Source organism: Nyctereutes procyonoides, unplaced genomic scaffold (genome assembly GCF_905146905.1).
Source record: "Nyctereutes procyonoides isolate TBG_1078 unplaced genomic scaffold, NYPRO_anot_genome, whole genome shotgun sequence".
NCBI classification, from domain to species: Eukaryota; Metazoa; Chordata; class Mammalia; order Carnivora; family Canidae; genus Nyctereutes; species Nyctereutes procyonoides.
In genome coordinates, this window is record NW_026575131.1 from 40,467,169 (window position 1) to 40,479,373 (window position 12,205).

At 38.9% G+C, this 12,205-nt stretch overlaps 1 protein-coding gene across 1 annotated transcript in view; it reads left to right on the top strand.

Moving 5' to 3' along the window:
- PRKAR2A (protein kinase cAMP-dependent type II regulatory subunit alpha) overlaps positions 1-12,205 on the top strand; it is a 112,150-nt gene that overhangs the window by 46,468 nt on the left and 53,477 nt on the right. The window contains exon 2 of the mRNA XM_055343836.1: positions 9,664-9,699. Within this exon, the coding sequence (XP_055199811.1) occupies positions 9,664-9,699 (36 nt within the window). The remainder of the gene's footprint in view (positions 1-9,663; positions 9,700-12,205) is intronic.

Sequence of the window (12,205 nt, forward strand, 5' to 3'; positions counted from 1 at the left end):
GATCCCATATAAATATTTTCTTTTAAATGAAAAAGAAATGAAACTTCTCCTTGTTGATACAATTTCTCAAGAAAAAAAAAGGTTAAATAGATAATGTCTGTAAAAAGAGCACATCTACAGCCTTATCTGACTCAATTTTTGGTGCCACTAGTCTCAGAATTTTTTAATTCTCCATATTGGTGATATCCAGGCCAAAATTTTGGATGTCCTTTTCCCTCATTTCATTTTTTTTATTTAGTCGGCAATTAGGTTAAGTATCAACCCAAGTGGATTTTTAGTGTTGAGGAAGGATATTTGTTGATATTATATAGAAATTCCACTTAAAAAGGACTATTTAATTAGAAGAAATTGAAGAAGATTAATGAAAGAACTATATGGTGCTTTTTCTGCTTTCACATAATCTTCAACTGATCAATATTATATGACAAAGAACCTTTTATCTAATTAGACCTTCATTAGATTTTTTTTAATTTCCAAGGCTGTTTCCTAAACTGTTTATCTTAATTACAAATATTTTGGTATGGTGTGAGAGTGGGAGGTATAATGCAGACATAGATCACTATCATACAAAGATTGGTAATGTAGAATCAGATCTGATTCTGTTGGGCTTCAGGTTTACAGATATGTCTTAAAGGCTGTCTTTGCAGTTTTGCTCTGGAGTTTTAAATAGCATGCACATTAATACTAGTGATTGAGGAATGGAAAGAAATGATAGCAGAACCGATTGACAATTGAACAACTACTGTTTTTTATTATGGTGAGTTATGTTTACTTGTTAGGTGGTGCGTTTTGTTACATCTTCTCATCCTACTGGGTATGTGATACATTTTTCAAGGCAAATGAATGTGTCCAGGAAAAGTCTTTACCTAACAGGTGGTAATGATTATGCCTATGCAGATGTCTTCACTGATAAACAAAAATTTTAAGTTATTCTTTATGATTAAAGACACTTTCTACTTGTTAACAGATGATCTTTTTTTAAAAAAAAATATTTTATTTATTCATGAGAGACATGAAGAGGCAGAGACACAGGCAGGGGGAGAAGCAGGTTCCATGCAGGGAGCCTTGATCCTGGGACCCCAGGATCACGCTCTGGGCCAAAGGCAGGTGCTAAACCGCTGAGCCACCCAGGGATCCCCAACAGATGATCGTTTTTTCAAAAGATCTAAGACCAGCAAGAGAACAATGATTGTGAAGTCCAGACTGGTTTTTACTGATTGTGGACTTGAGAATTGTTTTCAACATCAGGACTCAGGCAGAGATGATTTTTTAAAGATGATAGTGATAGCTCTTGAAAAATAAGGATTTTTGGTAGTAATAAAATAATTTACATTAGTCATTAGGAATCAAATCAAAGCCGTGGGCAGCCCGGGTGGCTCAGCCGTTTAGCGCCGCCTTCAGCCCAGGGCGTCATCCTGGAGGCCTAGGATCAAGTCCCACATCAGGCTCCCTGCATGGAGCCTGCTTCTCCCTCTGCCTGTGTCTCTGCCTCTCTGAATCTCTCTGTGTCTCTCATGAATAAATAAATAAAATCTTAAAAAAAAAAAAAGGAATCAAATAAAGGCTGTGATAAGCTCCCCCTTGTTACTCTAATCAGGTGCCTCGGTGGCTTAGTCAGTTAAGTGTCCAGCTCTGGGTTTCAGCTCAGGTCATGATCTCAGGTTTGTGGGATCAAGCCTCATGTTGGGCCCTGGCTCAGCACAGAGTCTGCTTGTCCTCTCCCTGCTTGTGCGCGCGCTCTATCTCTTTCAAAAATAAATAAAATCTTAAAAAGAAGATATAATAACAAGTGTTGGTTAGGGTGTGGAAAAATCGGAACCCTCATGAACTACTGATGGGAATGTAAAATGGTGCAGCAGCTTTAGAAAGCAGTCTGGCAGTTTCTCAAAAGGTTAAACATAGAGTTACCATATGACCCAGAGTTCTACTGTTACATATATACCTAAGAAAAATGAAAACAAATATCCACATAAAACATTCATAGCAGCTATTATTCCTAATAGCCCCAAAGTGAAAAGAAAACCAAATGTCTGTCACCTGATGAATGAATAAACAAACTGTCTATATCCATGCAATGGAATATTTTTTTGTCAACAAAAAAATGAAGTACTGATACATGCTACATATTGCATTCTGTTTATTTGAAATGTCCAGAATAGGCAAATCTATGGAGACAGAAAATAAATTAGTGGTTGTCTAGGGCTAAGGGCATTAGGGAAAATGGGGAGTGAATGCTGATGGGTTTGAGATTTTTTTTTTAATTTTTATTTATTTATGATAGTCACACAGGGAGAGAGAGAAAGAGGCAGAGACACAGGCAGAGGGAGAAGCAGGCTCCATGCACCGGGAGCCCGACGTGGGATTCGATCCCGGGTCTCCAGGATCGCGCCCTGGGCCAAAGGCAGGCGCCAAACCGCTGTGCCACCCAGGGATCCCCGGGTTTGAGATTTCTATTTCAAGTGGTGAAAATACTCTAAAATTGATTGTAGTGATAGAGGCATAATTCTGTGAAAATACTAAAAGCCATTGATTGAATTGAATACTTTTTTTTAAGATTTTATTTATTTATTAGAGAGAGAGCACAAGCAGAGGGGGAGAGGGAGAAACAGACTTCCTGCTGAGCAGGTAGCCCAACGTGGGGCTTAATCTCAGGACCCTGAGATCATGACCTGAGCTGAAGGCAGACACTCAACCCACTGAGCCACCCAGGTGCCCCTGGAATTCCTTTTTTAAAAAAGTTAATTTAAATATTTGCTTATTTAAGAGAGAAAGAGAGCAGGGGGAAGGGTGGAGGGAGAGGGAGACAAGCAGACTCCCGGCTGAGCAGGGAGCCAACACAAGGCTCGACCCCAGGATCATGACTTGAGCTGAAATCAAGAGTCAGATGTTTAACCAACTACACCACCCAGGCCCCCAACCTAAACAAATTTTAAAAATACACATGTAGGGGTGCCTGAGTGGTGCAGTCATTTAAGCCTCCAACTCTTGATTGATTGATTGATTGATTGATTGATTTATGAGAGAAACAGAGAGGCAAAGACATAGACAGAGGGAGAAGCAGGGTCCCTGTGGGGAGCCTGATGTGGGACTTGAACCCAGGACCCTGGGGATCATGGGATCATGACCTGAGCCACTGACTAACCCAGGTGCCGCTGACTCTTGATTTCAATTCAGGTCATGTTTTCAGGGTCCTGGGATCAAGCCCCATGTCAGGCTCAGTGTGGAGTCTGCTTAAGACTCTTTCCCTCTCACTCTGCCTGTCCCCCACCCCCCCGCTCTATCTCTATCAAATAAACAAATAAAATCTTTAAAAAATTTTAAGAGCTAAAAAAATACATGTACAGATAAACTATACAGCATAAGTTTTATGTGAATTGAGCATGTAAATATACATATACTTTAATGAAATCACAGAAATTTAAAAATTGGGGAAAAAAGACTATGGATGCATGTAGTTTACTTTGAATTGGTTATATAAAAATATGATTTGACAACAATAAAAATGAAATTTGTTTATTTTATTTTTTAAAGATTTTATTTATTTATTAATGAGAAACACAGAGAGGCAGAGGGAGAAGCAGACTCCATGCAGGGAGCCCGACGCGGGACTCGATCCCAGGACTTCAGGATCATGCCCTGGGCCAAAGGCAGATGCTCAACCCCTGAGCCACCCAGGCATCCCGAAATTTGTTTTTTTAAAGATTTTATTTATTTATTTGAGAGAAAGAGGGAGAACACAAACATGGAAGAGGGGCAGAAGACAAGGGAGAAGCAGATCCTCTGCTGAGCAGGGACCCCAATGTGGGGCTCCATCCCAGGACCCTGGGATCATGACCTGAGCCTAAGGCAGACGCTTAACCGGCTGAGCCACCCAGGTACCCTAAAAATGAAATTAACAAAAAGTGAAAGTTTGGGGCACCTGGGTGTCTCAGTTGGTTAAGCATCTAACTCCAGCTCAGGTCACGATCTCAGGATCCTATGATTCAGCCCTTTGTGGGGCTCCTTGCTCAGCAGAGGGTCTGCTTGTATCTCTCCCTCTCGCTCTGCCCCTCCCCCTGCTTGTGTGCTCTCAAATAAGTAAAATCTTTTTAAAAAATGAAAGTTTATCATGTTTAACTTGAGGCCCTACATTTAGATTGATTTTTAAAATATTCACTAGAGAAGCGCCTTTGATTGTCCAGTTCTTTATCTCATCTCAGCTCAGGTCTTGATCTCAGAGTCGTAAGTTCAGGCCCCACCCCACCCCGCCCTGTGCTGGGTATGGAGCCTACTTAAAAAGTAAATAAATAGGGGTGCCTGGGTGGCTCAGTTAGTTAAGCCTCCAAATCTTGATTTTGGTTCAGGTCATGATCTCAGGGTCCTGAGATAGAGCTGCATGTCAGGCTCCCACTCCCCCTCTGTCCCTCTCCCTGCTCACGCACAAGTGTGCTTTCTCTTTGTCTCTCTCTCTCTCTCTCTCAAATAAATAAATAAATAAATAAATAAATAAATAAATAAATAAAAATATTCATTAGAAAAATGTCAACTCTGTTGAAAAGTTGGAAGAACCAGTAAACTCCAGTTGTTAATATTTTGCCATGCTTCACTTCTTTTATCTCTCTCTTCCTGTTTATATACACATGCACACACACATTGTAGTGTCAATTTCTGCTTTACATATATTTAATTTTTCTTAATTGTAGACAGATACACATAACATAAAATTTACCATTTTAAAGTTGTAGTTTATTGCCATTGAGTACATTCATAACAATCACCACTGCCTATCTCTGGACATCTTTGCGTATTGCAAAACTGAAACTCTGTACCCATTAAACAATATCTCCTCCTCCCTTCCCCCAACCCCTAGCAACCACTGTTTTGCTCTCTATTTCTATGAATTTGACTATTCTAGGTACCTAATATAAGTGGAATCACTTATGTAGCTGACCTCATTTAGCATAATGTTTTCAAGATTCATTCATCTAAACTTGTAATTACGTTTCACAATTTCCTTCATTTTAAAAACTGAATAATATCCCATTGTATGTATACCATATTTTTTTTATTAGTGGGTACTTGGGTTGCTTCTACCTTTTGGCTATATATGTGGGTATACTGTAATATCTCTTTGAGATCCTGCTTTCAGTTCTTTTGGGACATATACCCAGAAGTGGAATTGCTGGATATGATAATTCATTTTTAATCTTTTGAGGAGCTGCCATACTATTTTACACAGCAGCTGCATGATTTTATATTTTGACCAACAGTGCAAAAGGATTCCATTCCTTCATATCCTTACCAACCTTTATTATATATTCTTGTTTTTTAATCTTTGTTTTTTTTTTTAAGATTTTATTTATTTGTTTGAGAGAGAGAGCAGGAGAGAGCAGAAGCAGGGGAGAGGGGCAGAGGGAGAAGGAGAAGCAGACTGAGCAGAGAGACCCATAAAGGCCCCTATTCCAGGACCCTGAGTTGACCTGAACTGAAGGTAGACATTTAACCAACTGAGCCACCCAGGCACCCCGGATTACTTTTATTTATTTTTTTCTTTCCTAATTGTTCTGGCCAAAACTTTCAGTAATATATTCAGTAGAAGCAGCAAAACAGACATTTTGCCTTGTTTCTGATCTTAAGGAGAAAGCTTACAATCTTTTACCATTGAGTTGGTGTTAGCTGTGGGTTTTTCATATGTGCCTTTTTCATGCTGACAAAATTCCCTTATAATTCCTATTTTATCATGAAAGAATGTGTTGTCAAATGCTTTTTGTGCATCAGTGAGATGATGATGTAGTCCCCCCCAACTTTGTTCTATTAATGTGGTGTATATTGCTTGATACTCTTATTCCTGGGATAAATCCCAGGGATATTCCTGGGATTCCTGGGATAAATCCCACTTGGTCATGGTGTATAATCACTTTAATATGTTGCCGGGTTTGGGGGCATCTGGGTGGTTCAGTCATTTAAGCATCTGCCTTCAGTTTAGGTCATAATCTCTGGGTCCTAGGATTGAGTTCCACATCGGGCCCCCTGCTCAGTGGGAGTCTGCTTATCCCTCTCCCTCTGCCCTTCCCTGCATCATGCTCATGCTCTTGCTCTCTCTCAAATAAGTAAAAATAAAATCTTTAGGGATGCCTGGGTGGCTCAGCAGTTGAGCATCTGCCTTCCACTCAGAGCATGATCCTGGAGTCCCAGGATCAAGTCCTGCGTTGGGCTCTTGCATGGAGCCTGCTTCTCCCCTCTGCCTATGTCTCTCCCTCTCTCTTTCTCTGTCTCTGTCATAAATAAATAAATAAAATCTTTTTAAAAAATAAAATCTTTACAATAAGTATATTGCTAGGTTTTGTGTACTAGTATTTTTTGGAGGATTTTTGTGTCTATATTCATAATGAATATTTTCATGTTTCATCTAGGTTATCCAATTTGTTGAAATACTGTTTTTCATAATATTCTCTTATAATCTGTTTTATTTCTGTGTATTCCATTGTAATGTCCCTACTTTAATTTTAGTAATTTGAATTTTCTTTTTTCTGGGCAGCCTGGGTGGCTCAGCAGTTTAGTGCTGCCTTTGGCCCGTGGCCTGGTCCAGGAGACCCAGGATCGAGTCCCGTGTCGGGCTCCCTGCATGGAGCCTGCTTCTCTCTCTGTCTCTCTCTCTCTGTCTCTCTCTCTCTCTCTCTTTCTGTGTCTCTCATGAATAAATAAAATCTTTAAAAAATTTTTTTTTCTTTTTTTCTTTGTCAGTCTAGCTAACAGTTTACTGATTTTGTTGATCTTTTCAAAGAATCAACTTTTAGTTTCACTGATTTTTTTTCAGTGCTCTATTTTGTACTTTCTCTCCCCTCTGAATTTCTTTATTTTTGCTGCTTCGGGATTTAGTTTGCCCTTTTTCCCCTACTTCCTTAAGGTGTGTAATTAACTTATTAATTTGAGGCTTTTCTTCTTTTTAAACATAGGCATTTGTAAGCTGTAAATTTCCCTCTTAGCACTACTTTCAGTACATCCCATAAGTTTTGGCATATTGTGTTTTTGTTTTCATTCATCTCAAGCTATTTTCTCATTTTCTTTTTGATTTGCGTCTATACATTTAAATCATTATTATTGTAGTAAATTGTTGGTAGTGATGTTTTACAGTGATTTTTCAAGCACTTTTAGATTTTATGTACCCAGACAGGGTGCTTTGCATCATAGTTTTTAAAATTTCAATGTGTTACTCTTTTCCTAGAAGTTCCAAATTTTTTTCAAGTTTCCCTGTTTTATTTTGCTTTGGTTGTATCTTATTCCTTTATTTATACTTTAGATTTCTGTTTTTTTTTAATGTTTTTGTTTTAAGCATTCTATTCTTTTGATGCCTGGGTGGCTCAGCAGTTGAGTGTCTGCCTTTGGCTCAGGGCGTGATCCCAGAGTCCTGGTATAGAGTCCCACATTGGGCTCTCCGTGGGGAGCCTGCTTCTCCCTCTGCCTATGTCTCTGCCTCTCTCTGTGTCTCTTATGAATAAATAAATAAAATCTTTTAAAAAATTCTGTTCTCGGGATCCCTGGGTGGCGCAGCGGTTTAGCGCCTGCCTTTGGCCCAGGGCGCGATCTTGGAGACCCTGGATCGAATCCCATGTCGGGCTCCCAGTGCATGGAGCCTGCTTCTCCTTCTGCCTATGTCTCTGCCTCTCTCTCTCTCTCTCTCTCTCTATGTGTGACTATCATAAATAAATAAAAATTAAAAAATAAATTTCAAAAATAAAAATAAAAAATAAATAAAAAATAAAAAATTCTGTTCTCATTTTATAATAGTTCTATAATCTTGGTATCTAACCCTTTGTTTGAAATATCCTCTGATTGTACCCATGCTAAATTGTTTCATTGTATGTTTTATAATTTTAGGTTGTATACTAATGTTTAGTGGGATTTTAATTATGGAAATCCCATGAGGCCTCTGTTGTGGGTTTAATTTGGTACACATTTCATCTGTCTGCCTGAGTGACAGGAACATGTGTTTTAAGTGATCAGAGGAAACCCTCCCCACATCCCTCAAGCTAGAATGCAAACTTCATGAAACTAGGAGTCTTTGTTTTATTTACTGGTGTATAACAAATTGTCTACTACAGTGCATACCATGCACTAGGTACCCTATCTATATCTGTTGAACTGAATTTATCATCTTTGTTTGCTGGTGGGTAGATTAATTTTGACAGATCCACAGTTTTATTGAGGAAGTAGTAAGAGGGACTGTTGTAGGTACTTCCTATCAATAATGGCTGGGGTTTTTCTTTTGTATTCTTGCCTATTTGTTCCTAACATTTTACCCCATGTTATACAAAAAGATAATTCTAGTCCTCTTATGGTGAGTGAGCATTTATCTTCTTCCTGGGTCTATTTTTGTTTCAGAGGCCTCACATTAGTTGAATTTGGCTCTCTGGGCCATCTTCAATTTGTTTTTCACTAATCAAGTTTCTTTTTATAGAAGGTGAGAAGGCATGTTTTACATAATTTTTTTAAATAAAAATAATCAAATCAAGCTCTGAAGGTTAAAAAAAACAACCTTGGAGTGTCTCGTTGGTTCAGTCAGTGGAGCATGTGACTCTTGATCTTGGGGTCATGAGCTTGAAACCCACATTGGGTGGAGTTTACTTAAAAAATAAATAAAATAAATAATAAATAATATCTTTTAAAAAAACATTGTATTCAAATGACATAGGTGTAGTGAGAATTTAGATAACATTAAACATAACAAATGACAGGTGAAAAGTAGAAGAGATTAGCAAAGATAAAACTTATGTGGTTTTTTTAACCTAAAACAAGTGGTACATTTTTCTGATTAATATACTAACTGTGGGCATATTGAGGAAGAATATAACTTAATGGTTAATTTCTTTTTCATTTTAGTCTAATACTTAGTTATTTAAAGATTTTATTTATTCATGAGACACACAGACACACACACACACACACACACAGAGGCAGAGACACAGGCAGAGGGAGAATAGGTTCCATGCAGGGACCCCAACATGGGACTTGATCCCAGCTCTCCAGGATCACACCCTGGGCTGAAGGCGGCACTAAACTACTGAGCCACCCAGGCTGCTCATTCAGTTATTTTAAAATGAAATTTAGATGTTGTCCAGCAGATCTTGGGATTATTTTTTAAGAATATTAAAGAAGAAAATTAACTATTTAATATCATAACAGTACCAATAAATTTAGAGTTCTTATTCATTTGATATGACACAAGTTAGATGGAACATGGATGTAAACAGAAATGGAATTGCCACCCTGAGTACATTGAAGTTATAAAGAGCTTGTTTTCAAAGATGTAAGTTCTTCCTTTATTGCCTTTTGTGATCATGTTCAACAGTGGTTCAACCTGTGGTTGATTACAGAAGAGTATGAATTGACCTAACATTTGGTAATAAGGTGCTTTTAGTTCTATTGTTAAAAATTAGGTCATGTAGGGATCCCTGGGTGGCGCAGCGGTTTGGCGCCTGCGTTTGGCCCAGGGCCTGATCCTGGAGACCCGGGATCGAGTCCCACATCGGGCTCCTGGTGCATGGAGCCTGCTTCTCCCTCTCCCTCTGCCTATGTCTCTCTCTCTCTCTCTGTGACTATCGTAAATAAATAAAAAATATAAAAAAATTAAAATTAGGTCATGTGACATGATGACAAACTAAATGTTCCTTCTTTGTTTTGCAGTTCCAATTCCTAGCAGATTTGATCGGCGAGTATCAGGTATGTATTCTCTTTCATAGCATATTGCTAAAATGCTATTCTAAGATGGGGTTATTTTAAATAAAAATAAACTGAACTTTTAAATAAAAAGGTAATTTAGCATTATATATAGAACATTATAAAAATTATCTGTAATTCCTTCATTCTGTTTCATTTTGATTTCTGAGACTACATGTACATATTTGTCTCATTTATGCCATTAATATTTTTCCATGTTCATATGTATGACTTCTAAAAACTACTTTACTACTTTTTTGGGATCCCTGGGTGGCGCAGTGGTTTGGCGCCTGCCTTTGGCCCAGGGCACGATCCTGGAGACCCGGGATCGAATCCCATGTCGGGCTCCTGGTGCATGGAGCCTGCTTCTCCCTCTGCCTGTGTCTCTGCCTCTCTCTCTCTCTCCCTGTGTGACTATCATAAATAAATAAAAATTAAAAAATAAAAAAATAAAATAAAATAAATAAAAACTACTTTTTTTCCTTCAATGCTTCCATACACTATGCCGTGCTCATCACAGCAAGTGTACTCCTTAATCCTTGTCACCTATTTAGCCCATCCCCCCCACCTCCCCTTCAGTAATCATTACTATGTTCTCTATAATTAAGAGTCTGGGGATCCCTGGGTGGCGCAGCGGTTTGGCGCCTGCCTTTGGCCCAAGGCGCGATCCTGGAGACCCAGGATCGAATCCCACGTCGGGCTCCCGGTGCATGGAGCCTGCTTCTCCCTCTGCCTGTGTCTCTGCCTCTCTCTCTCTCTCTCTGTGACTATCATAAATAAATAAAAATTTTAAAAAAAAAAAGAGTCTGTTTGTTGGTTTGCCTCTCTCCCTTTTTCCCCACTTTGTTTGTTTTGTTTCTTAAATTCCACATATGAGTGAAATCGTGTGGTATTTGTCTTTCTGTGACTGACTTGTTTTGCTTAGCATTATACTCTTCTAGCTCCATGCATGTCATTGCAACTGTTAAGATTTCATTCTTTTTATGGCTGAGTAATATTCCATTTTATACATGCACATGTGCTCACACACTCACACATTTCTTTATTCATCAGTGGATGGACACTTGGGCTATTTCCATGATTTGGCTATTGTAGATAATACTGTTATAAATATTAGAGTGTACATCTCCTTTTGTATTAGTACTCTTGTATTCTTTGGGTAAATACCTAGTAGTGTGATTGCTGGATGATAGGGTCATTCTATTTTTAGCTTTTTGAGAAACCTCCATAGTGTTTTCCAGAGTGTTGTACCAGTTTGCATTCCCACTAACAGTGCAAAAGGTTTCCCCTTTCTCCACATCCTTGCCAACACCTGTTGTTTCTTATGTTGTTGATTTTAGCCATTCTGACAGGTATGAGGTGGTATCTCATTATAGTTTTGATTTGCATTTCCTTGGTGATAAGTAATGTTGAGTACCTTTTCATGTGTCTGTTAGCCATCTAAATGTCTTCTTTGGAAAATGTCTGTTTTTAAAAATACATATTATTTCTGGTATTCTAAATTTGCTATATTCATTTCTTGCATACACTGTTGAGCCACTAAAATTATTTCCTCAATTATAGTGTTGGGTAGCATTCTCTGGTCAGAAACTGATCATTCCCTGGGTTTTTTCTGTGTATTGCTTTCTAGAGGCAGTCTACAGAATAGGCTGCATGCAGAGAGAAAGACACCCTACAAAGGCTTCTCTTTCACCACCATCTCACTAACATAGATGGTGCCTACTACTTTATTTTTTTTAATAATAAATTTATTTTTTATTGGTGTTCAATTTGCCAACATACAGAATAACACCCAGTGCTCATCCCGTCAAGTGCCCCCCTCAGTGCCCGCCAACCAGTGACCCCCACCCCCTGCCCTCCTCCCCTTCCACCACCCCTAGTTCGTTTCCCAGAGTTAGGATTCTTCCATGTTCTGTCTCCCTTTCAGATATTTCCTACCCATTTCTTCTCCCTTCCCCTCTATTCCCTTTCACAATTATTTATATTCCCCAAATGAATGAGACCATATAATGTTTGTCCTTCTCCGATTGACTTATTTCACTCAGCATAATACCCTCCAGTTCCATCCACGTCGAAGCAAATGGTGGGTATTTGTCATTTCTAATGGCTAATATTCCATTGTATACATAAACCACATCTTTATGCATTCATCTTTCAATGGACACGGAGGCTCCTTCCACAGTTTGGCTATTGTGGACATTGCTGCTATAAACATCAGGGTGCAGGTGTCCCGGCATTTCACTGCATCTGTATCTTTGGGGTAAATCCCCAGCAGTGCAATTGCTGGGTCGTAGGGCAGATCTATTTTTAACTCTTTGAGGAACCTCCACACAGTTTTCCAGAGTGGCTGCACCAGTTCACATTCCCACCAACAGTGCAAGAGGATTCCCTTTTTTCCGCATCCTCTCCAACATTTGTGGTTTCCTACCTTGCTAATTTTCCCCATTCTCACTGGTGTGAGGTGGTATCTCATTGTGGTTTTGATTTGTATTTCCTACTTTAATTTAGA